This window comes from Bubalus kerabau, chromosome 20 (assembly GCF_029407905.1).
Source record: "Bubalus kerabau isolate K-KA32 ecotype Philippines breed swamp buffalo chromosome 20, PCC_UOA_SB_1v2, whole genome shotgun sequence".
Taxonomy (NCBI): domain Eukaryota; kingdom Metazoa; phylum Chordata; class Mammalia; order Artiodactyla; family Bovidae; genus Bubalus; species Bubalus kerabau.
The window spans coordinates 24890001-24916944 of NC_073643.1; the positions used below are offsets into that span (position 1 = coordinate 24890001).

At 43.9% G+C, this 26944-nt stretch overlaps 2 protein-coding genes across 3 annotated transcripts in view; one reads left to right on the top strand and one right to left on the bottom strand.

The window, feature by feature from the left end:
- The window catches only part of IL5RA (interleukin 5 receptor subunit alpha), a 63700-nt gene extending 38682 nt beyond the window's left edge, over positions 1-25018 (top strand). Inside the window, exons 9-13 of the mRNA XM_055558590.1 lie at positions 1044-1189; positions 4302-4440; positions 18658-18754; positions 20078-20162; positions 24547-25018. Coding sequence (XP_055414565.1) covers positions 1044-1189; positions 4302-4440; positions 18658-18754; positions 20078-20162; positions 24547-24627 — 548 coding nt within the window. The 3' untranslated portion in view covers positions 24628-25018. The remainder of the gene's footprint in view (positions 1-1043; positions 1190-4301; positions 4441-18657; positions 18755-20077; positions 20163-24546) is intronic.
- TRNT1 (tRNA nucleotidyl transferase 1) overlaps positions 1-26944 on the bottom strand; it is a 95949-nt gene that overhangs the window by 61958 nt on the left and 7047 nt on the right. The gene's annotated exons all lie outside the window — the stretch shown is intronic.

Here is a 26944-nt window from a genome sequence, read left to right on the forward strand (position 1 = left end):
TATTTAAAGGATGTGGTTTGTGACATATGTATCTGTTTCTACTTTTCTATCATCCATATGTGTATGGATGTATAACTTTGTTTAAACAGAGTACTTGCTAAAGAGGTTATACAATTCTCTTCAATAGCATATTTTAGGTCATATTAAATAACCTAAAAATGTCATTTTCATGAAAACAGGTAATAAAAAATACTGAGAGAGACCTATGAAACAAGGATATTAATATGAAAATGGACACAGCCTGGGACAGACTATGGACATTTATTTTCTTGTATGATTTTCACTTTATTGAGACCAACTCCTCATATTACTAAAAGAAATAAGTGTTCTCTTGGTGAAAAACGTTTTGGCTTAGGGGATGGCAGCCTCTGGAGCCAGCGGGCCCTGTTGTTAGCTTGTTGCTATGATTCAGTAATTGTGAGATCCAAGTCACATAACTTTAGACAAGTTCACCCAATTAGAAATAATTTCCACCCATATCAAGCGGCCATAAAACAATCAAGTGAGATTTCAGGGTAAAGAACTATGGAGTTATAAGCAAAGACAAATTTAGCCCAACCCGTTCTTTTTCTGTAAGAAAAAACCAAATCCTCACAACAAACGAAAGCAAGATACACAAACCAAAATGAAATAAAAACTGAGGCCCAGAAAGGGGAAGTGATCAGCCCAGCCACACACCTGTTCCATAGCACAGGGCTTAGTTGGGTCTCCAGGACACCTCTCCAGGAACAGGTTTATCTTCAGGTTGGCCCAACTTGGGAAGTAAAAATGGATGGTGGGGTGGGCCTTAATAAGCTGAAGGAAAGGGCATTCAACCATTCGAGACTGTTTAAGTAGGAATTTTTGAGGTTTACAGAAGAGATCTCTCCTGTAGCTGTAAGATGGGAGTCAGATGCGGGCTGCCGGAGTTCTGCGGCTTGCAGATTTGTTGGTTAAATGCGGGAGGAAAATACTTGAGAACATGTAGCTTAGAAATACCTTGAGAAATGTGGGTGGACTGCACTTATCAACCATGATCACCAAGCCCTTGTTCTCTAACACAGATCGAGTAAATCCTCCAGCGAACGTCACGGCAGAGATCAAAGGAACCTGTCTCTCTATCCACTGGGAAAAACCAGTTTCTGCTTTTCCAAGCCACTGCTTTGATTATGAGGTGAAAATTTACAATGCAAAGAAAGGATATTTTCAGGTAATGATTCCAATCATTCCATTATTTGACATTCAGATTTCTTTAAAAAAAAAAATTCTTGTCCATTTGACAGCTCTGGTTATAGCCTGGAACTAACAAAGTCAAAGGTAACTATCCCAGTTTGTAAAAATAAATCAAACCTTACTGGTTTTTTGTCTTGCAAGGACCTATTTTGAGTTGAAAATAATGTGAAGGATCAGATAAAAGTTCATTAGCACTGTTGGGGAAATGGTGCAGCTGCTATGGAAAACAGTACGGGGATTTCTCAAAAATTAAAAATAGAATTATCATATGACCCAACAATTCTACTTCTGGGTACATATCCAAAAGAATTGAAAGCAGGGTCTCAAAGACCTTTGAACAACCATGTTCATAGCAGTATTATTCACAACGGATAAAATGAGGAGATGGGGTGCACAATGTGAATGTCGAGCCACACACTTAAAAATGGTTAAGATGGTAACTTTTTGTTATGTGTGTTTTACCACAACTTAAAAAAAAAAAATTGCACTTCATTAGCCCTAATGGACAAAAAAGTCAAGGGGAAAGGAGCTAAATTAAAGTCAATATTTATTAAGCATCAACTATAAGTTAAGCTTTGTTAATACTTGGTTTAATTGCTGAGTCATATCTGACTTTTGTGACCCCAAGGACTGTAGCCTACCTGGCTCCTCTGTCCATGGAATTTTCCAGGCAAGAATACTGGAGTGGGTGGCTATTTCCTTCTCCAGGGGATCTTCCTGACCCAGGGATGGAAAATCAGGTCTCCTACATTGCAGGCAGATTCTTTACCAACTGAGCCAGGGAAGGCCCTTGTTATACTTACAGTTTCTCTATTATGTAACTATACAATGATCATTCCCTTACAGGAAAGTGAGGCACAGAGAGATTAAGTAAGTTGCCCAACATCACAAAGCAAAGGAAAAAATTGGAGAAGTCAGGATTCAAACTCCTGCCTTGCAAACTCAATTTGGTTTAACAAAGATGTTTACAAGCTGGCTTCTTAGTGGGAGATAGACAAATAGGCGCCATTTCTGCTCTCAAGGGGCCTGGTCTGCAGGATGCACTCACCCAGTCTCAGAGCTGCCTGATCAAGAGGCCAGGTGGATAAGCAGGGAGTCAACAAAGCTGCCAGGGCCTCCACCAAGGGAGAGGAATTGAACAGAATCTTGAAGGATGAATAGAAACCTGCCGAGTGGGAGAAGCAGAGAAGGACCTTTTTTAGCCAGCGTGCCCAAGTAAATATGGCAAAAAACTGGTTTTCTTTTTAAAGTGTCTAATCCACCATATACTGGTATGATTTGCTAGAAAAATCAAGTATAGCCAAAGACAAACCCAGTGATCCTGAGCTTGGATGCCATGGCAATGTCAACTTGCTATGAAAGCTCCCAAATTGTTGTCTCCATTTGTGTATTTCCTCCTTAAGGACCACAATAAACAGCCCTCACTCACGCCAGTCCTCCAGTACACTTGGAGTGGCCAGGGCCCTAGGCAGAAGGATTAACCAAGGCTTGAGAGAACATGGCTCCTTCAGCCAAGTGGCAGTAACTCAGTCAGCTGGACCTAAGACCAACACTGGAATCGTAACTCTAGCTCTGACATGAGCATCTCTCCCAGAATGCCTCTAAGATTTTGCTTGGAATAAAGTAGTTCCTCTTTTTAAAACCATGGCCATTAGCAATGGAAGCCACTGGAGTGTTTCATAGAGAAATATGAAAACATCTGGAGAAATGTAGAATTATTTTGGTAGCAGCATAAAAGCTGGGTATGGGTAGAGGGAACATATGGAAATAGAAATAGCAGTCTCATGGCTACTGCAATATGGTCCAAGCAAAAATTGATGAGACCTAAAATGGCAGTGTTTTTGGAGTAGAGACAAGGAAAGGAGAACTATATCCAGGAGTATGTAACGTGGAGGCCCCAGGGACATAAACTTGGTTTGGGGCAGAGGGAATTAGCTGCATGGTGAAGACACTGACCAGGAGAGAGAATATAGAAGCCTTTGTGAGAAAACAGGGTCAATTCAACACTATAGAATGTCAGTCTATGTTGCCTACGACAAACTGGAATTTACTGAGCGCATATTACTAGGTTGAAAAACCCCAAATGGTTGTTTTTACAGATCAAAAATGGATTGCTGAATATTAGCAGTTTTAATGTGATTCGACCCAAAATATATTTAAGCGTGGCTTTTACAAAGTTAGGGCTTCTTTATTTGATAATCCATTGGTTTGATGGTATTATTCCTATTTTACAGATGAGAAAACTGAGGCTCAGAGAGGTTAAGCAACTTGCCCTGCATTTAGTTAGAGGTTAGAGCTAGGATTCAAATCCCCTTCCCTAGATTCAAGGGCCCTGCTCTTTTCTACTTCCTTATGCACCCTCCACCCTTCACTTCTCCTCCCCACCCCCGGCTGGGAGTGACACATTGAAACAGGGATAAGCAAGCTTTTACAGTAAAAGGTCACAGAGGAGATATTTTAGGCTTTGCAGACCATGCTGTTTTTGCCAAAATTACTCAGCTCTGCCACAGATACAAGCAAATAGGCATAACTGCATTCCAGTAAAACTGTTTGTGGACACTGAAATTTCAATTTCATGTAATTTTCTTGTGTCACAAAATACTTTTTATATTTTTCAATTGTTGAAAATATGTAAGTCATCCTTAGCTTGTAGTTTCTATAAAAACAGGCAGCAGGCCAGATATGTCATAGACTGCACTTTGCTGGCACCTGTTGAGTATGATGGAAGTCATGGCATATTGTTAGGTGATTACAGAATATCTTGGGACAAGATGATGGGAGTTACACATCCTGCTATGGGCCCCTCCAGTCTTTCACTCTGGAAATATTAGTTAGACCCAGATGGATCATTGAGATCTTACAATTGCCTATTTTATTTATTTTGGTTGCTATTAGCTTTCCATCAAAAGATGACTGCCAACACATCCATACTGAAGTGATCTAGAAGACACTAGTTGATGTGTGTCTTATTGATTTTAAATGGGCCGCTGAACACTGAGTCACTTGCATATGACTTTCCAGTCTAGTCACTGGCATAATTTAAATAGCATGTTCCGGAGAGTCTTATCATGTTATTTTTTTCCATTTAGACAGAAAAAATGACAACCAATACACTCATCACCATAATTGATGATGTTTCTAAGTATTACATTCAAGTGAGAGCAGCAGTGAGCCCTGTGTGCAGAGCGACGGGGCTCTGGAGCGAGTGGAGTCGGCCTATTTACGTGGGTGAGTACCTCTTGTTTATTTTAAGGCACGTGGCCTTACTCGTGGTTGTAGCAGATCCTCCTGGAAAGTGGACATGTTCACTTCTGAGTCTTGAAATGCTCTCGTCTCTACTATGCCTTACCCTGTCAGTTGGCTTGCTGCCTTTCTGACCAGAGGTGGATTTACCATAAGAACAATGAAGTTTAAACCTTCAAGCTTCTCAAGAGCACAAGGTCTTCCCAAGTCTGGTGCCTATTCATTTTTTTCAGATTACCTAATTCCACTTCTATCACTTCTATCCAATTTTTCCAAAATATGTCTTTTTAATTTTGATATAAATTATATGCAGTTGCAAAGAAACATGGTGAAAGAACTCATGTAGACTTCATTTGGTTTCTTTCAGGAGGAACCTCTTAAAAACCTGCACTGCAATATGCTACCCAAAAACAGTGGCAAGGAATCCACCCATCAATCTTACTCAGATTTAACTGGTTCTATATGTACTCATTTGTGTGTGTATTTAGTTCTACGCAATTTTATTCCATGTGTAGGTTCACGTATGTATTACCACAAGGGTTCTTCTTTGTGCCCTTTTATACGCACATCCATCTCTCTCTCCTCCTCCATTCCTAACCCCTCTCAACTACTAATCTGGTCTCCATTTCTGTAATGTTTCCATACTTAATTTTGAATTCTTACTTTTGTTTCATGTCATAAAGAAGATTTCAAAACTGAATAAGGTATGGCAAAACCAATACAATATTGTAAAGTAATTAGCCTCTAATTAAAATAAATAAATTTAATAAAAAAAAAAACTTAATAAGGTCAGGGTCCACAAAATCTGGATTCAGACCCAGGCCTTCAGCAAAAACAGACCTCAGTTCAGTTCAGTTGCTCAGTCGTGTCCAACTCTTTGCGGCCCCATGGACTGCAGCATGCCAAGCCTCGCTGTCCATCAACAACTCCCGGAGCTTACTCAAATTCATGTCCATTGAGTTGGTGATGCCATCTAACCATCTCATCCTGTCATCCACTTCTCCTCCCGCCTTCTATCTTTCCCAGCTTCAGGGTCTTTTCAAAAGAGTCAGTTCTTCACATCAGGTGGCCAAAGTATTGGAGTTTCAGCTGCAGCATCAGTCCTTCCAAGGAATATGCAGGACTGATTTCCTTTAGGATGGACTGGGTGGATCTCCCTGCTGTCCAAGGGACTCTCAAGAATGTTCTCCAACACCACAGTTCAGAAGCATCAATTCTTCGGCGCTCAGCTTTCTTTATAGTCCAACTCTCACATCCATACCTGACTACTGGAAAAACCATAGCCTTGACTAGACGGACCTTTGATGGCAAAGTAATGTCTCTGCTTTTGAATATGCTATCTAGGTTGGTCATAACTTTCCTTCCAAGGAGTAAGCGTCTTTTAATTTGATGGCTGCAGTCACCATCTGCAGTGATTTTGGAGCCCCCCAAAAATAAAGTCTGTCATTGTTTCTCCATCTATTTGTCATGAACTGATGGGACCAGATGCCATGATCTTAGTTTTCTGAATGTTGAGTTTTAAGCCAATTTTTTCACTCTGTTTTACTTTCATCAAGAGTTCATCTTTCATCTTTAGTTCTTCTTCACTTTCTGGCATAAGTGCAGTGTCATCTGCATATCTGAGGTTATTGATATTTCTCCCAGCAGTCTTGATTCCAGCTTGTGCTTCATCCAGCCCGGCATTTTGCATGATGTATTCTGCATATAAGTTAAATAGCAGGGTGATAATATACAGACTTGATGTATTCCTTTCCTGATTTGGAACCAGTCTGTTGTTTCATGTCTAGGATTGGGTACCACCTGGGCTCCTATATTGGTTCTGCAGATGTTTTTGTTTATGATTAAACTGACTAGCTTACTAGGCAAATGAGGTGATCACTGTATCTGTCTGTGTGATCGGAGAAGGGTGATGATGGTGGCTCTGAGTGAAGGGGCAGATTTCCATTCGTCCTCTATGTCAGATGGTAATTCTGTAAGTTGGAGAGGTGGTCTTGCACCATGAAGCTAGAACATGCATTCCCTGTGTTTGTTGCCATCTGTGTATCTTGGCCATGTAGGGGGGCATTGTATGAGAGAAGAGGACAGTTAATAAAAACAACTACTATTTCTCAAAACTCTAGAGTCTTCCATAGCAAGCTCAGGTTTCATACTAGCCTTGGCACATGCTAACTACTTGTTCACCCTAGAAGAGATCACTTCTCTCTGCCCATCCTCAGGCTCCCAGAACTAAGGAGACAATATCCACTTCTCCTGCCTCCCAGGTAATTGTGAAATAGAAACAACAATGTCAGTAGATAAGATTTATTATTGACTACCTGCTCCCCTCCAAGCACTGAGCCAAAGGCTTTACACGCACCCTTTCACCAATCCTATCCACAAAACTGTTTTGTACATGAGAAAAAAAGGTTTTGAACATTTAGACAGTTTGCTTAATTCTGCATGGCCAGTAAGTGGCAGAGATGGAATTCAAACCCAGGCTGACTGACTCCAACACCTGAGCTCTCAGCCCTACAGCACCGTGGCTGGGGTGCTACAAGCTAAAACCCTGAGCAAATTAAAGACTCATTTAAGAGATCCTGGTAGCTAACTTTGTGGTTACAGGTGGTCAAGAGATCCTGGTAGCTAACTGTGTGGTTATGGCTTGTCAAGCATGTGCATGTCATATACCTCATCCTATGAGGTAGCTAACGACAGGTACTAAAGGACAGATTTCTTTCTTTCAGCACATGCTATGATTTTCTATTTAGAAATAAGACACTTAGGCTACCAAGTGTTTCTGCAGGACATTCCTGGGCAGTGCCCACTGGCCCATGTGGATGTTAGGCCAGATCAAAGACACAGCAGGGAGATTTCCAAGGAAGGCTGGGGAAGACAAACAAAGGCCCAAGGGATGGAACATGGTTCTGAGTCTGCAAGGCCTTGGTGAGCTGAGTTTCCCAAGGGGCAAGGTGCCCCTAAAGTTGCACCACAGGATCAGCACAGCCTTGTAGCTCTGCCCCCATATGACCCTACTGGGACTCAGAGGAGCAACAAGACCCTTCCTGGGAGAGGGAAGCGAAAGGAAAAGAGGAACTGAGAAAACAGGCCAGACATCCCTACTTCATGGTTTGGCCAAGGCCAGTCTTTCCCCCTCCCCCAACACCCTCCTTCCCAGGTTGAGGCCCCAACCTGAGAAAGCAGACCCAGCACACACAGCCCCCCGCCCCCCAACCCGCCAACATTGCTTCAACTGCGCAATCGAGATCCACTCTTCTCCCCAAGAGGGGACCCAACAGAAGAAACACAAACCCATCGCAGGGAATTTTCAACAAGGTTATAAATTTCATCAAATGTGCACCAGTTCAGTTCAGTCGCTCAGTCGTGTCCAACTCTGCGACCCCATGAATTGCATGTAGCATGCCAGGCCTCCCTGTCTATCACCAACTCCGAGTTCACTCAGACTCACGTCCATCGAGTCGGTAATGCCATCCAGCCATCTCATCCTCTGTTGTCCCCTTCTCCTCCTGCCCCCAATCTCTCCCACCTTCAGAGTCTTTTCCAATGAGTCAACTCTTCGCATGAGGTGGCCAAAGTACTGGAGTTTCAGCTTTAGCATCATTCCTTCCAATGAACACCCAGGGCTGATCTCCTTTAGAATGGACTGGTTGGATCTCCTTGCAGTCCAAGGGACTCTCAAGAGTCTTCTCCAACACCACAGTGCAAAAGCATCAATTTTTCAGTGCTCAGCTTTTTTCACAGTCCAACTCTCACATCCATACATGACCAGGGGAAAAGCCATAGCCTTGACTAGACGGACCTTTGTTAGCAAAGTAATGTCTCTGCTTTTCAATATGCTATCTAGGTTGGTCATAACTTTTCTTCCAAGGAGTAGGTGTCTTTTAATTTGATGGCTGCAGTCACCATCTGCAGTGATTTTGGAGCCCCCCCCCTCCAAAAAAAGTCTAACACTGTTTCCACTGTTTCCCCATCTATTTTCTATGAAGTGAAGGGACCAGATGCCATGATCTTCATTTTCTGAATGTTGAGCTTTAAGCCAACTTTTTCACTCTACTCTTTCACCTTCATCAAGAGGCTTTTTAGTTCCTCTTCACTTTCTGCCATAAGGGTGGTGTCATCTGCATATCTGAGGTTATTGATATTTCTCTCGGCAATCTTGATTCCAGCTTGTGCTTCTTCCAGCCCAGCATTTCTCATGATGTACTCTGCGCATAGTGGAAGCTTAATTTTGATTACCTGCATTTGGTGGGATTTTGTCTCAATGCTTTGTTATTCCCCAAAGGTACAAAAATCACCGGCCCCCAAGTACTGATATTTCCAGGTGTCTTCCCAGCATTACTGCACACACAGTTTCAGAGATTTTTATTTTTTCTCAGTGCTGTTGGAGGACCTCAAACTAACTTGGAGACCATGGTGGGTACCTTGGCTGTGGAGCCAGTTCTAATGTTTTAGCGTTTGTGTTCTGAATTCTCATCAGTATTGACTGTGAAGAGTTAGAACTTAGAGAGGAAGAAAGCGAGACACAAATCAGGAGATCTAGGTTTTTGCCTTGGCTGTGGCAGTGTCTAGCTCTCTGACTGAAGTTAGAGATACAGAGATAACATTTCATGAGCCAAGTAATCAGAGACTGTAAGCAGAGACAGACTACCTTAGTCCTCCGAAGGCAGGGCCATCTGCCGTCACCCTGCAGGGGACAGAATGGCTACCCCTGACCTATTCAGTCAGCCCTAACCTCCCCAGGTCTCAGCTTTCTCCCTGTAACAGGTGAATTTCCTCCTTTGTAAGTTATTTCCAATCTGCCTTTCACTTTCTGGTTCCCCTACCCCCCGCCGTGACAGCCCCCTACCAAAGTGCTGAGAGAGAGCCTGACCTAGAATGAGAGTTTATTTTAAGCTTGTTTTTAATTTATTATTCACTCTGCACTTTAGAGCTGGCACCCCATTATTATTTTCTAAACAACAGCTTCCCGGTTTGGAACTGGGTTCATTATCCTTTGCCCTCAGGTATGCCTCCCTGCCATTATCACGGCAAATCTTATTTCATTTACTGCCACCCTGGTCATGAAGATGCACTGATTAATATTACCACTAACCTTATAAATCCATCCTTTCTGGAATTTACTCCCCTGCTCAGTTTAGGATCATTAGTGAATTTAATCAATGCAGGCTCTCCATCGCCATCAAGATGATTAATAAACTAATAGGAAGCCCAGGCTCCTCTGAGACATTTCACACGGCTCTTCCTTATCCTGCGAGGATGCAGCAATAATTATGCTCTGCTTGCAGCCCAGCAGGCAGTGTTCCCACTCCATTCATTTCCTCCAACATTTTTCCTCCTCTCCTACCTTGTCTCATAAATGGCACTCTGGAGCCCTCCCCTTCCATTTTCATGCCAAGACCCAACTCAAATACCACCTCTCTGTTAGATATTATTAAGTCCACCTCCCTTATTTGAGGGAAATGGAGACCCAGAGATATTTAATAATTCAGTAGTTATCAAACAGCCAAGAAGTGGCTATTAATGGATAATTTTCTCAAATAGGTGACATGAGTCAATTAGTAAATTGCAATGAATTTGATTGACTAGTTAACCCATGAGAGCCCAAGGATCTTGATCAAGAGAGGGACACCAGATGAATACATTTCGATTGAAGAAAAGGGAGGATGGAGGAGTCAGGACTGCTGGCCAGCTCGGTTGGCAAGGTCACTGCACAGTCAAGAGACACAGGGCACAGTGGTCAGGGATCCGCCAGCCTCTGGGCACTCTTGGTCTACCTTGAAACTCTGTCCTCCCATGCTGGGATTTCCAGGGTATGGAATACTTTTTATTTATTCCTCAGATGGAAGAAGCAGTTTCATTTTATCTGCCCTTGTTATCAGCTGCCCTTCCTCAACTGGTTTCTCTGCCTTATCTGAAGAGCTAACTTCCCACTTTTCACACTTCTTTCTCCTTTTGTAACTTTCTTAACTTCCGGATTGTTCTGTTCCTTTATTATCTCTGCCATCTTCTGTTTACCAAAACCCTCTGTCTCCTGAGGGGTTCGTGGTCTGAGTGAGGCTTTTCCTTTTCTAAAGTCCATCATGTTCTCCCTCCCTTCCCAGAAGCTCAAATGTCATGCATGAAACAAGCAATAACCAAAGCAGTTTCCTACAGTAATGCCTTTACCATGGAAAAGTGTTATGTGCATCCACCCAGCCATGTCGCTGGTCAGGCTCAGTGGATCTGAGTCTTGCACATCAGTGATGGGTCTTCTCCATAGTCACAGGCGTTGCCTCTCAAACGAACAACTGGGCCCTTGATGAAATCCGTATCTAAAAGCCAGGATCTATCAGACAAAGGTACCAAGTACCAATTAAAATGTAGTTAAAAATATTGCTTTAGGCCTGAGATGTGTAGCACTTACACCCAGGGGAGGAGGGGAAAGTTCACTGCACTTCTTAGATGGCTCAGCTGCATGGTCAAGGTAAACACGGATGGCAGCTGTCTTTCAGGTCACCTTCTACAACAAGACCTATTACTCATAGGACTCTAAGGACTTCATGAAAATAGCTGGAAGCAGAAAATCAGGGAGGGAAGTAAGATTTGGTGGGGCGGGGGTGGGGAATGGAAGCCAGGCTCTTGCAGGGAAACTCTAGTGCCTTTTTCCTTGGACCTGACATTCATGGGCTGTGAATGAGTGAGGGAACCCGGCACAGCAGCCCCAGGGCACATGAAATCCCTCCCAGGCCCTCCAATCCACCTCCTTCACTTTACACTTTGCTGGCTCCACCCTCAGCACTCAGAAAAGAAGAAAACTATGGCACAGTCTATTTGTCAGTCTTTCTTTAAATCCTCACACTGTGCTGGAACAGGGAGCGAACCAGGCAGGAGAAAGGTGAAGGGGAGACACTGATAGAGGGCTCAGGTTCACTCTCCACCGGAAATGAATTCTGCAAATTCCAAAGCTTTCAGGAAGAAATGGTGGGCTTCTGGGTCAACAGTGACAAAAACAGATAGAAGAATACAAAGCTGACCCAATAACATGAAAAATCCACCCTCAGTATTCCCTGAGGGTGATATAACTTGTGGCAATTTTGGGTTTTCTTTGCAATGGGGGATTTGGGGTTGGTAAATGTGGTGGCTGATTTGGGCCATTGCTTCCTTTCACCCAGGCTCCTGTGGTTTCCAGGCTGACACCCCACTGCTTACTTGTTTCCAGTGGGGGCACAGGACAATTCAGCCCTGTGGCCTGAAGGAGGGCCAGCAGGAGCTTTCTCATTGTCCCCAGATGTCAGGAGCAGAGAGCTCCCACTTAGCTTTCAAGTCCAGCCCCCCCAAGCTGGACTTGCCCCCCAGGCCTTCTGTGCATGACCTCTGTCTCATGATGCGCCCGCCAGCTGTTAGAAGGGAAGTGGGGCCCTGCTCTGGGGACAGGCACTGTGCCCGGCACGTTCACTTATTTTATCTCACGTAGCTTCACAAACACGGGATTTTCCTAATTTAGAGGTGAGAAAAGAGATGCAGAGGGGTTAAGGAATTGGCCCAAGTGAGAGCTAGGAAGTGATGGACTAGGACCTGGAATGCAGCCACAGGGCTGGGTCCCTGCCCTGCTTTTTTTGTGATGTGGTCACAGTGCCAGCACAGAAGATGGAGGCGGGCGGGGGTGGCACAGGGGCTAGCGGCAGTAAAAGGGCCTCGTGAGCTGCCAGCCTCCATGCAGACCAAGCAATGGGGACGTTTTCATCGACCTCTTCAGGCTCCTCTAGTCTAAATACCTCCTATGAGCTGTCCATGGTGTTCATTTTCACACAGACCTTCCGGAGGGTGAGAGCCATCACGCCTGATGCCCTCTCCTACTCTCCAGTATCCTGAATATTCAGTGTTTTCTTTCCCTTCAGGCCCGAGCTTATGACTCAATCTTTTGAGGATTCTGACAGGACTTGATTTTTGGTCTGGCTTTGACGATTTAGGGAAATTATCTTGGTGCCTTACTGCTGAACATGATGTATTCACTCACAATCACAGTTATAAGAAGATTCATTGAACACCTACTGTGAACTAGCACTGTGATGATCACTTTACAGCAATTGACTCAGTCAGTTCTTATCCCTATTGAGCAAAGCAGGTGATGGATCCTCCCGAGGGCTCCCTGCGCAGGGACACCTCTCGTGGCAAGTGGGAGAACCCAGATCAAAGTGCTTCACTTATGTTTCTTAAGTCTCTGTGAGGACAGCTCTCAGTTGCTTTAGCAGGTGGACAGAGCAAGCCCAGAAAACCCCTTACAGGGAAGAAAGTTCTGGGTTGCCTGGGGCCCTATAAGACACACAGCCCTTGGTGCTGTGTGGAAAAGTCTGCAAAGAAGAAGAAGATGGCAAAAAGGAGTTTTCCACTCAGCTTCACCAAGTCCTGCTGTAGACCAACAGTCTGGCAGCAATCCCTCTAGGGAATCCTGAGTGCATACAAGTATACACACACACACACACGCGCATGCACTTGCACACATCCCCCAAAGCATGTCCTTTCCATATTTGGGGTCACTGAGCCCCATTTCCCCAGATGAACATAGTACAAGTTTTCTGCATTTTGCTCTGGGTCCTGCACTATCTACATTCTGTCCACAAGGCTGGATTGGTTCCCTCTCTTTGTCTCCCTAAACCAGGTGAAGCTCAAAATCCACTTGACAGCTGTCTCAGAAAGCTCATCCACCTGAAAGGCATGCTTATGACTTCTGCTTGCATCGTGAGTCTGTGACCCCTCTTGGGGGCCCCTTCACAAACGATGCCAGTCTCCCCCTCCAATGAGGAGCAAGCACAGGAGGCTTTGTACACTAACAAATCTGCATCCTCTCAGTTATCCAGCCCCATCCATGTCCTGAGAACTTCTCCCAGTGCCTTTTGGCTTAACAGACAACGAATATGGCTGCTTCACTGGAAGAGCCCCATCAATCTACTAATCAGTCTTTTCCCTTAGAACCTATGGTTGAGACTGAAATCAGATTCAAAATCAATATGGGATCCCTGAAAGTCATGCTCATACAAAGAGCTTAAGGGTGGAACAGGCCTCCAAATCAAACTGACTGTCTAAGATTTATCAGTCCGAACCATAAAGATCATAGAATTTAAGAACAAGCGGGGCTACAGCACAAGCAGGGGGAAGATTTGACAAAGCTCTGAGAGCAGCCAGAGGCAGAGCTGGGACTTGTGGGTCCAGGGTCTGGGTATCTTCAACCACCATCCTATCTATCCCCCTCTCTCCCTTTCCCACCATACACTCCCAGATCATACAACATGTGAAGAGATTTCTTTAGCTCCCTTATTCTCAAGGCTGAATGGCTGAGATGTCAGCAACTAAAGATGCCAAGGTCACCAGAAACCAGGCAGCTTGAGCTCCCAAACGCTCCAAGTTGCCAATATTGGGAGAACATCCTAGGATAAGGTGCAGAGCCTAAACTGCTTCTCCTCCTAAGCAGGACAGGCTTTGCAACTTCCTCTTTGTAAAGCTCACCTCTGCATAACCAAACAGTGCTCATCAATTTCTTGAAAAGAAACATTTGTGGCTTCCGTTTCAATGGCACAAAAGTCATTCTTGAGTCAGAGAAATGATTCAAGTTACCTGGAAATACTTGTTCCTCAGAGAATTTCCAATGTCAGAGACCCCAAATTCAAATGAATGATGTACTGAGGGGCCTCTGAACTTTTACAGAAGTAAAATTCTTCATTTTGACCCGAAGGATATATACTGTGAGTGGGGACTATTCCCCTACTCAACTTTCAGCGAAGTCAGAGTAGGTGCTCTCTTTTATTCATTTAGTCACATAGCTGATTCTCAACTCATTTTTGCATGAAGAAATCATGTAACATTAGATAATCCCCAGGCAGTTTTCATTTGGTAGTGAATATGTGAACGCTTTTTCCTGAATATGTGAACGCTTTTTCCTGCACTAAGTTTATCTGCCAGTTCAGGTTTTCTTTGAAGAAAAGCTGACCTCAGTTCTGCTGTCTGGGTTAGTTCTGTCCTCAGGTGATGGTAAGGGATTGGTTCTAAAACAAAACTGGGACACTGCAGAAGCCAGGAGGGGAGAAATGACTGAAGTGCCACCTCTTCCAGGTAGGAATCATGACTGCTTCTCACCTTGCAGGCATCACCAACTTTTATATCAAAAGAAATAAAATCAGTTGTGTCTCTAAATGTTGCTAATTCATGGAGCATCTTCACTTATTAATGCGAGTACTGAAGTGAAGAGCAAGGCAGTAGTTTAACTGAAAAGATTTGTGTAACCACATTCACAAGTAAACGGCACTCTTATCAGGACCGGACACACTGCTTGCAGTGAATTGCACAATTTTAGACACCAATGGCACCCAGTGTACCACGCTGATAATATTTACAACACTGCTCATTCTTCCTGCAGGACTCAAGTTTCACCTGTCTAAACCATTGAAAACAGGAAGAAGTCTGCTCCTGACATAACCCTCGCTAAATTTATATCCCATGTGGACTAGTGTGGAATTTCTGAATGTGCTTGTCAGGGGACTTGTGTAACGGCTCACTGTGTGGAACGGTGAGCTTCAGAAATGGGGCAGTGAGGCAGGCAGGGTCCCTTATTCATGAAATCAGAGTGGGAAATAAAGTAAGACACTATTTGATTTGATGGTATTCTAGTTCATCCCAGTTGCTCTTTATAGTGGCCATGTGCAGTAAAAACTAAGTTTAACAGGACACTTGGTGACAACCCAGCGAACTGAATACTAATCCTAGAACAACTGAGTCTCCGTGGTACTTGGGAAAACATAAGGTTTGTCTTTCTGAGCCTCTGTTTTTCATCATTTTACAAACTGTGGCTACCGCCGGTGTTTAAAATAGCTGTAAACACATGAAACTTCTTTTTACATGCCATGGTCAGAGTGAATCACTTAAAGTGATTCGGTCCTGACTAAAGCCTAGGGAACCACAGGAGGAGTGGCATGCAAGGCAGCCTCCTTCTCCTGGAGACACAGCCTGAAAACACAGCCACCTCCGGCAGCTGAGAAGCAGCACGGCAAGGCTGCCTTGCAGGGAAGTGGTCTCCGGCGGGAAGAGGACGCTGAGGACAGGACTACACATCGCGGGGATGTTTAGGATCCGTTCTGTGAAGCGCCGGCCGGTGCAGTGTATTCTGGGTCTGGGGGGCGGGGCCCCCGCACTGTGGTTAAGAGCACAGCTGCTCAGCATGTCCTGGCTCCTCCCCCGGCTCCGCCCGTCTCTGCTGCAGCTCCTCCATCCATCAGACGTGGATGGCAGTGCCCACCCTGAAGCGCTGCTTTGAGAAATCAACTGAGATTACACAGGAAGCCCTTTGCAGAGTGTCCGGTACCTAAAAAGTGAATGTAAAAATGTGTATAGAAAATAACCTATTGGTGACTGCCGGTTACTGCTGACTTTTCTCTTTTATTCTCTACTACTTTCACCAATGAAAATATACTAAAATGAATTATGTGAGAGATCAGGATACACAAAATGATGGTGCCCTAGACTGAGTCAGGGTACTAGAAAATGTGCCGGATTGAGAGCATTCTTAAGGGTCCTATTTCAACTCCCTTGTTTTTACAAATGAGGAAGCTGAGGTCCGGAATGGCCACCTTCACAACAAGACTAGGCAAAGGCATAGACAAAAGCATGACTCTCACAATTATGGTTAGTGTGATGCACTGGTGTAAACTGAGCCATAGACAAAAGCACGCCTTGCTCACATTTATGGTTGGCTGTGAGGCACTGATGTAAACAGAACCAGTGAGGAAAGGACGTGGGGTCTACAGTGGTTGAGGAGAATCAAAGTAACTTTCAAGGACTCCAGTTTGGGAACTTGGAAGAGTGAAGACCAAAAGGGAGAGGTCATGAGGGAAGTTGCTTTGATGTGAAAAAGGGTTTGAGTTTAGTTTTGAATGTTGTCAGCTTTGAGGCACATCCCAGTGGGTTCCACCTATGGGCAATCTCAGATCAAGACCAAGAGATGGGCAGGAATAAAGATGCAGGAGAAGAAGCCATGGAATTAAAAGACAAAGCTGTGCTCAACAAACTTTTCAAAGTTCAAAGAATAGATTACGGTGGAAAAACACCAAGAGATCACGGTTGAGCTGAGAGGGCCAGCTGAAATTAAGAAGGAGGGAAGGAAATTATATTGAAGCAGAGGAAGATCTGAGTGGAGGATTCAGTGGCTTGGTTTCCAGGTGGGCATAACCATCAAGTCTGAAATTCAGAGGAAGATCAGGGAATATAAAGTTGCAAAAAGAAACCAACCATCCTTTGGCTTCAACCAGGAGGAAGTCATCTGGGATTTTAAAAAAGTGGTTTCTGAGATGGGAAAATGAAGCTGCCTGAATTTCTTATTCAACAAATGAGTCTAGGAAATAAAGTAAGATGGTATTTGATGATCACTGAGAGAGAGATGGCAAAGCAAAATAATGGCTTTAAGATAAAGGGTTCTATGAATATCTGAAAGCAGAAGGGGAAAGATGAAGGAGGAGAGTCAAAGCTTTTGGGAGGTAGAGGATCAACCCCAAGTAAGAGTTCTCAGGAGGCAAAAAAAAAAAAAAAAAAATAGTGCAAGAGATCAAAGCAACACTGGAATCACGAGCATTAAATCCTCAAGACATCTCTCCATCCTGACACCTTGAAAGATTTGAGTTTTATGTATTTGGGGTTTTTTCCCAAGTCTTAAGATATTTACAAAGACTTGAAAATTGCACTTACATTTACTCCTCATTTTATAAAAGCAACTATTAATGGCAAACTGAGTATTAGGACCTCCTGGTGAGCTGTGTCTGTCTCACCCCTGCATTTACAGCTGCTGTCACTGAATTATCTGTGTCTTTATTTACTTAGCGAGTTCTTCCCTCAACTGCAGGAAGAGAAGTCTCAAATGGGTTCTTTTAACCCTGTCTCCCGGCAAGGTGTATAGAGTCCAATACACAATCAGATCAGATCAGATCAGTCTCTCAGTCGTGTCTGACTCTTTGCGACCCCATGAATCACAGCATGCCAGGTCTCCCTGTCCATCACCAACTCCCGGAGTTCACTCAGACTCACATCCATCGAGTCAATGATGCCATCCAGCCATCTTATCCTCTGTCGTCCCCTTCTCCTCCTGCCCCCAATCCCTCTCAGCATCAGAGTCTTTTCCAATGAGTCAACTCTAGGAGCTCAATAAATATTGACTAGATAGGTGAATAAAGGAATAAACAAACACAGAAAGGCCAGTATATTCGAGAGACAACTCGATATTTTCATCTTCTCTAAAAATGAATCAGGAAGTTTAGTAAGCAGATTATTCCCTAAACACCATTTGGTTTTTCTCGAATGCATTTCCAGTACCTTAAATGAAAACACCCCCCCCCCCCCAAGCTATCATTAAAGCCCATAGAAAGATCTACCCCCTGAATGTAGATTAGAAGGAAATTTAACTTGAGTCGGATGGCATTTACACTTTCTGTACTGAATCAGGGCAGTTAGCATCTACGTCCCTATCTGTGAAATGGACATGATTCCAAGACCTGCTTTGAGGACAATTAAGATTGTAAATTTTAAGACTATAAATGCTGGGAAAGATTGAGGACTAGAGGGTGGCAGAGGATAAGATGGTTCAATAACATCACTGATTCAATGGACATGAATATGAGCAAACTCTGGGAGATAGTGGAGGTCAGGGAAGCCTGGTGTGATGCAGTCCATGGGATCACAGACAGTCGGACACGACCTGGCAACTAAACAACAAGATTGTAAAGTACTTTCAACAGAGTTTGATTCCTTTGTTGTTACCTACAAGTATTATTCCATACTGTACTTCCTCTAAAAGTCCGACTTTGTAAGATATTTTGATTGCAACGCAATTAGGTTACTGATTAGGCTTACATTTTTACAGCTTTTTCATCTAAAATCCTTATGACTCACCCAAAGCGCTAAACGCCAAGATCCAGGTGGCATATTACCTAGAATATATCCCATAAATACCTGTTCAGTGATTAAATAGTGTTTTAAGATTAAAAATAGTCTCATTGCCATTGTTTCATTTCACTCTCCTATCAGCTCTGTGAGATGCCCGTTACCCTTTACAGACAAGAAATCTAAGACTCGGGAAAGTTAAGCATCACGCGGCACCTGCAACTCAGACCCAAGCCTCTTGATGCCCTACTGTCGTCATTTCTCTCAATGCTGATTCTAGTTCTGATTTTTTCTTTCTTTTTTCATTAGGGAAGGATGATCAGAAGCCCTGGACAGAGTGGTTTCTTATTGCAGTTATGATGACCATCTGCTTCATCTTGTTGATTTTCTCACTCATCTGCAGAATGTAGGTATTCCTTTTATTTTGGGTGCTTTCACTGGGATCTGAATATTGAATTCCATTCTTGCCAGGCACCCACTGGATGGAGGGCTCTTGTTATCAGGTGGAATCTACAGTATTTTTGTGTCTTCCTGGACAGCCTTTCCAAGATGAGTGTGGACTAAATAAAAAACTGGGAAACAGGTGATTTACAGAAACTGGACAGAGCTCAATATAGCCTCAGTCACTGGATGTCCCCTTCTTGAATTTGCCAACAGTCTGCTAACTTCTGTGAAGGTTTCACATTTGTGTTCTTTTGCTTCCTTGACTGTCTTCCACTCAGTCCTTGGGTGCTTCTGTTGAGCCCCCAGGGCACATCTGTTACATCTCAGGGAAAGGAAGGCAGCCTCTGGGTGCTGAAGTCACCACAGTGCCTCCTGTGTTGTGATCCCCAGTTATGAGGTATCGAGTCCTAGCCTGGCCCTTCTGTCATCTGGCCCCAGAGTAGCCGACCATTCCCAGATTCTACAGTATCTTGCAGATTTGGCAACCAATCCTAGAGCCTGCCAAAGGCCCCATAGGAACTTCTCAACCCTCTGGTGTCCAGGAAGGTCAAGTGCCACTTAGGAGGTTGCAGAACATATTCTATCTTAGCTTTTTCATAGTTTAGAAAATGACTTTTAGGGGACTTCCCTGAAGGTCCAGTGGTTGAGACTTTGCCTTCCAGTGCAGGGGGTGTGGGTCTGATTCCTGATGAGTGAGCTAAGATGCCACATGCCTCATAGTCAGAAAACGAAAACTTTTTTTTTTTTTTTAAAGAAGCAATAATGTAACAAGTTAAAGACTTAAAAAATGGTCCACATCAAAAAAAAAAAAAAAACCTTAATAAAGAAAATGACTTATCTTAAACAGCTTCACTATTTTAAATGTTATATAAGATGGCATCTACACCGGGGGGTGGTGGTGGTGGTGGCGGCAGTTTAGAAAAGAGAAAAAAAGTAGACCGAGAGCCAACACATAGGAGGAAGGGCACATCAGCATCATAGGTGACCTGGAAGCCCACACATCTGATGTCCCTCACTGTCAGAAATCAGGTCTGACCACACGTACCAACATGAAGCAGTTGCCATTTTGTCGTTCCTGGATCAGAAGTCACATCAAAGCCTTGCAGTACCCCTACATCTTCAACTACTACTACAAAGTAGGTACTTGGAAGTCTTTGTGGATGAAGATTTTGAATTTACCAGTTGGCAGGTTTGGAGATTAACCAGGTCACTGTTTAGAGCAGCTACTGAAGCACAAGAAAGGCTGCTTTTGCTCATCTGTCTCCCTCCTTTACTCTGTTTTCAGATGCCACTTATGGAACAAGTTGTTTCCACCTGTTCCAGTGCCGAAAAGTAACATTAACGATTTCTTTGTAATCATCAACAATGAGGTAATACTGAAGGTTCTCTAATGTTGTATCTGCCCAGGGACTGATGGGTCCTGTCACTGAGCCACTCGTTTTCCATGTTACAAGAAAGGGCTTTTACCCAGGAGGCCAGATGTCTTCATATTGCTTTAGTCACTCTGCTCTTTGGCTGATTGTTTTAATACATGTTCATTACAATCTCTGAATATTGCAATGGTCCTACTCAATTATAAGGGTCCTCACCAGTCAGAAAACCTGAATTTTTATTTTCTATCAGCCATCTTTTAACTGACCGTGGGCAATTCCTTCAACCCCATGAGATTTTACTTCCTTTTCTGTACAGTAACAGGCATAGATGCGTCCAATGACCTGTTTAACTCTGACATTTTAAGAATTCATGTTTTTGCCCCTTAGTACCCCTAAGTTTTTCAGAGGAATTTTCCCTAGTTTCTAAATATAAAGAACCATAGAGCAGACAAATGACTTCCCCAAATATGTTTTTGTAGGTGCCATTTATGTACTCAGAGCACTTAGGTGTAACCACTCACTCACTTATTAACATGTGTTCAATTGTTCTAGCATCAAGTGGGAGAAGTAATCCTTTCTTTAGTGAGTTGCCTTGGTGTCTTTGCTGACAGTAAGCAACGACATGCGTATGTGTGTCTATTTCTCGATTACTGTCTATCTGTATGCCAATACAACACTGTCTTGAAACTGAAGCTTTATTGCAAACCTGGAGACCAGGTAGTTTAAAACTTCCAAACATGACTGTTCAAAGTTGTTTTGGTTATTCCAAGTCCTTTTTATTTTCATATGGCATGGCAACACACGCCAGTATTCTTGCCTGGAGAATCCAATGGACAAAGGAGCCTGGCAGGCCACAATCCATGGGGTCACACAGAGTTAGACACAAATGAAGTGACTTAGCACAAACTTCAGAGACAGTTTATCGATTTCAACAAAAAAGGCTGCTGGGATCCTGATCAGGTGATTTTAGAGAGAAGGAACATCTTACCAGTAATGAGTCTTTCAATCTGTAAACACAACATCTCACCTTATTTATTTAGATTTTAACTTCTGTCACCAAGGTCTTGTGCTGTTCAGTGTACTGATGTTCAGTTGCTTGTCAAATCTGTCCTTAAACTGAATGGATATTTACATCAGGGGCCAGGGGGCTTTCTATAAAGAGCAAGATAGTATACGTTTAAGGGCCAAATGTTTATCATGCAGTCATACTGTGAAATCAACCACAGACAATATACAAATAGCTCTGGACAATAAAACTTTATTTACAAAAGCAGGCAATGAGCCAGACTCAGTCCATGGGCTGCAGACTGCAGACCCTCATCAAGGAGTTTTCTTAACAAATTGAGTCTTCTCTTTGATAAAGTGACTCATGGTTGGATAAGTCAACTGGTGACTAGTTCTAGGGGATGAGTTGCTCATTCACCAAAATGGATCACTGCAGGGAGCAGTGACCTTTAGAGTTAGCAGTTTGGGTGTCTGGGGTGATTGAGCCTATGATAGTTACTGACCCAGTGAAGCAGAGGATCAAGGCTGGCCCAAGACCCACTCCTGCACTCAGCTCCACCCCTGTGGTCTCCTTTACCAGGCACCCTCTGGTTTGCTCTTGATAACCCACAGCTTTTCTGGAAAGCGAGTGTGGCCCCCCGGGAAAGTTGTTTTGCTTCATGTGAATTCGTGCTGTGGATCCCTTCTGACTCTGGCACACTCATGCCTGGAAAGCACCTGTGGTTTAAGTAGCAGACTCAAGTCATTTGTCCTGGGCTCTTATTGGCACATATTAATGCTAGTATCTCATTTCCCTTCAGGACCCCCAAAATTTCCTTGCATATTCTGAAGCTGGTAAAAGAAACAGGCTTAACAGTTTACTGTGCAAGTCTGCAGTTTGTTGTTAATTAAAATCAAGTCATGTATGCAAAAGGAACAACTCCAGGTAGACAGGTTGATTTCAGAATAAGCAAAGGATTCATGTCAGAGCCCATCACTGCCAGGCTGCTCCTCTAGACAATACGCTCTCCTCTCACATTTGGGGTGGTGGTGAGTGTGAGTGAGAGAGAGTGTGTGTGTGTGTATATGCACGCGTCACTAAGTCGTATCCGACTCTTCGTGACCCCACGGGCTGCAGCCCACTGGGCTCCTCTGTCCATTTTCCAGGCACGAATACTGGAGTGGGTGGCCATTCCCTCCTCCACACTGCAGTGGGTCAGGTGAAAAACAGATCCCTGAGTGCGGGTGGGGGGAGAGGAAGGGGCAGGGTGAGGGGTCGGGGGGAGGAGCAGGGAGAACTGGGAAATGAAGCGTCATCTTCCGCTGTCAGTTCTACGGCCCACACCCTCCACCTGGGGAGACAAGTGACCCAAGACAAAGCTGACCATGGCTGGGCCCCAGGCAGCAGCGTCCCAGCCTCGACCTCTCAAAGCATAGCCTGGCCAGTCCACTTTGGGGGCCTCTGCTACAATGACGATGAGGGGGGCCCTTTAGAGCTATTGACAAACCACCAGGAAGCCTTCCGCTGATGGGAAAGAAAACCCTCCGCTTTTCATCACTGCTGGCTCCTCTGAACTTGATGCTGGTACCCAGAGTCCTGGGATTCAGAGGGTGGCTACCATCCCAGAGAGACCATTACACACATTTTTGCTTGTCCAGGCCTGAGTCAGAAATTATTTTTTTACACTCAAGAGACTCAGGGAAGGAGAGGGAGGGAGCAAGGAGGGGAATGAGTTGGCTGAACAATAAAAACGGCTCACTTAAAAAAAAAACAAAAACAAACTCTTATTCTAAGTTTCCATTTGTTAAAGACTGGTTTCCAGCCATTCTTTGTTTCAATACTGGCAACTGGAGAGAGTTCCTTCCAAGATTAAGTAGATCACAAACCACTCAAAGTACACAGGCAGAGAGCATGGCTGCTTGGTCATCACTGCACATTCAGTGCATCACGTGGTGTCCAGTGCAGAGTTGTGCTAAGGCGTTTCAGTTGTGTTCAACAGTTTGTGACCCTATGGATCACAGCCCACCAGGCTCCTTTGCCAGTGCAGAGTAGGTATTAGAAACATACTGAATGACTTCTACATTGTTGGCGGGACTTGTAGGTTGGTACAGATGCTGTCAAAAGTATGGAGGTTCCTTAGAAAACTAAACACAGAATTACCACGTGATCTAGCAATCTTGCTCCTGGGCATTTATCCAGACAAAATTCTTAATCCAAAATGATGCATGCACCCCTATGTTCATGGCAGCATGATTTACAATAGCTAAGACATGGGAGAAACCTAAATGCCCATCGACAGATGAATGGATAAAGAAGATGTGGTACATATATACAATGGAATACTATCCAGCCATAAAAAAGAATGAAATAATGCCATTTGCGGCGACATGGATGCAACCAGAGATTAACATACTAAGTGAAGTAAGAAACAGAGAAATCTCATATGATGTTACTTACACGTGGAATCTAGAATATGGCACATATAAACCTATCTACAAGACAGAAACAGTCTCATATACATAGAGAAGACTTTAGGGAGAGGGAGGAGATGAGGGAGATGGATGGGCTGGGAGACTGGTGTTGGCAGATACAAACGGTTCCATTTAGAATGGATAAACAAGACCCTAACATACAGCACAGGAAACTATATTCAATATCCTGTGATAAGCATAATGGAAAACAATATAAAAAACAACATATATATTTTACAACTGAGTCACTTTGCTGTGAAGCAGAAATTAGCACTACATTGTAAATCAAATATACTTCAATTAAAAATATGGAAAAAAATACACTGAATGAGTAAAGAAGGTGAAGGAATATGATTTCTTACAGGAAGTTTATTTTTGGTCACGAATTTTATAATTAGCATTATTTATAATAGCCAAAATAGGACACAATACAACAATTTAGGGGAAGACTTTAGTGAACTGTGGATAGTGTACGATGAAGCTATTCAAAATGATACAGCCAAAAAACATACAGTCATGCTTCAGCATCTGCACGGGGAATGGCTCCAGGAGATCCTGTGGGCACCAGAGTCCGCAGGTGCTAGAGTCCCTTATATAAAAGAGTGAAACCAGTGGATACAAAGCGCCGGCTGTACATAACTTAAAATATGATATGATGTTGCACAAAAAGCAATCAACTTATAAAGCTCTTCATGTAACTGTAAAGGTAACAGCTAGAGAAAAGGGCTGAAGAGACAGTGGATTGTGCTTGGGAGGTAAGTTTATGGGTGTTTTTTGGTCTTTTCTTCCTACTTCATTTCCATATTTTCTTCAGTGAACATTTACTATTTTTAAGAGCAAAATGACTTGAAACCAACTGAAAAGAAATTCAAAGAATGGAAAAGTTCTCTAGAAAATATCTAAGGAAGGATTATTTGTTTTGCAGAAAACTGGTTCCAGTGAAACTGAAGTCATAAGTTATGTGGAGGAGGCTGGATTTGAGACGCTGGAAGACTCCGTGTTTTGACTGTCCCTGGAACATTCTCAAAATCAGCTCATGCTCACGAGCCTCAGTGATGACAATGCAAAGGCTGTTTCCTGGCTTTGAGCAGTCTGGAGTTTACAGGACACTCAATTTAGCTGGAAGGTGATGCAACGTGACAAGTGTGGACGCCTCGTCACAATCTCCTAACACACACTGGGTGACTGATTCGTCCATCCTGCCAGGTCTGATCTCTGCACGGGCAGCACCTCCTCACCCTCCAGTCACCTGATCTGCATTACTCACCTCACACATTTTTGTGCAAGAGAGACTGTTATTAAGGCTAACGTCAGTTGTTTTTACTCTGGTAGTCAGCCACCAACAGTAATAATCAACTAAAATCTCAGGAAGAGAGCATTTTGTACCTTTCTGGAATGAACAGTGAACTTGTATTCAAGACTGTCTTTCCTACAGTAAGTGGGAGCCATGGTGCTTTTATTCTGAGTTTGGGAACACTTTTTCAAGTAATGTGTGGGTGTAGGGGTGTGGGTGTGGGTGTGTGTGGTGGAGGGAGATGGAGAGAGGGGAGAAAGGAGGGAGGCAGAGAGGTACAATCAAGTTAGCATCACTGCAGACAAACTCATTTCAAACCATACGGAGCTAACGAATCAGTCTATGCCCAATGAGGGGGACAGGATTTTGTTTGAAGATTGTATTCTCGAAGGCAGCCTTGATATTTCAGGAATACACTGAGAAAGGCACTGGGTGGAATTGTGCTGGAAGAGGATCACTCTACCAAGAATGACTTTTCTGAAGAGATGTCTGCTTGCAAAGACTTCAGGCAACTTGCTGGGCATCTGGTCAGGGAGGGCTGGATCAACCCCGGCACCAGAGGTTTGGAATGGGTCCTACACAGTCCTCATCACACACCCCGATCTAGACAGGAATCCCTCCCATGACACCCTCACGTGCTGCTGGTGGTTCAGTCACTCAGTTGTGTCCTTGCTATCCCATGGACTGTAGACTGCCAGGCTCCTCTGTCCATGGGATTTTCTAGGCAAGAAGACTGGAGTGGGTTGTCATTTCCTTCTCCAGGGGATCTTCCCGGGTCTCCTGCATTGCAGGCAGATTCTTTACTGCTGAGGCACCAGGGAAGCTTGACATCTTCCTGTATTGTTCCCAGCTAGCTCCTGGGCAGAGGAGGAGTAGGATGGGCAGCTGGAAACTGAAGGGACCCAACAGTGCTGACTGTACAGGGCCCTGGAACAGGAAGCTTAGGACTGGGAAAGGTCACAGTGCTCAGAATGGCCTCTGCCAGGGCCCACTTTTTACATGCTTGTCATACTTGATTTAGCCAGTCAGTTCGATCCAAGAATGGGGAAGGTTGACTACCAAATCGTTCCAGGGGCTGTTCTCCTGATAAACATCCACTGCACCTAGCAGGAACTGGGTCCAGGACAACAGGCACAGGGATCTGGCAGCTGTCAGTTACTGCCCACTTCCAAGTGTTAGGGAGCAAATGTGCCCCACTCCCCACTCACATGCTAAAACTCTACACCCTACTGTGATGGCATTTGGAGGTGGGGCTTTGGGGGAAAATGAGGCTGGAACGCTCAGGAATGGGATTAGTGCTCTACAAGGGGACCCCAAAGAATTTCTCCCCCATGTGATGATATGAGAAGTTGCCATTCTGCAGCCAGGAAGAAGACTCTCATGAGAACCCCAGCACGCTGACACAATGATCTGGGACTTCCAGTCTCCAAAACTGTGATAAATAAATTTCTGTTGTTTATGAGCCCACTAGACTGTATGCTTTGTTAAGGCAGCCAGGTGTCAGGAGCTGCACCATACTCTATGCACAGATTCCTCTAGCCCTGAGAAGCCTGCATGGTCAGTATTATTGCTCCCATTTTACAGATGCAAAATGTACAGGCCCAGAGAGCATGTTAAATAGGAAATGGCAGATCTGATAGAGCACCTGAAGAACTATGGATGGAGTTCCATGACAATGTACAGGAGGCAGTGATCAAAACCATCCCCAAGAAAAAGAAATGCAAAAAAGCAAAAGGTTGTCTGAGGAAGCCTAACAAATTGCTGGGAAAGGAAGAGAAACTAAAGGCAAAGGAGAAAAGGAAAGATACACTCATTTGAATGCAGAGTTCCAAAGAATAGCAAGGAGAGATAAGAAAGCCTCCTCAGTGATCAGTGCAAAGAAATAGAGGAAAACAATAGAATGGGAAAGACTAGAGATCTCTTCAAGAAAATTAGAGATACCAAGGGAACATTTCAGGCAAAGATGGGCTCGATAAAGGACAGAAATGGTATGGACCTAACAGAAGCAGAAGATAAAAGGAAGAGGTGG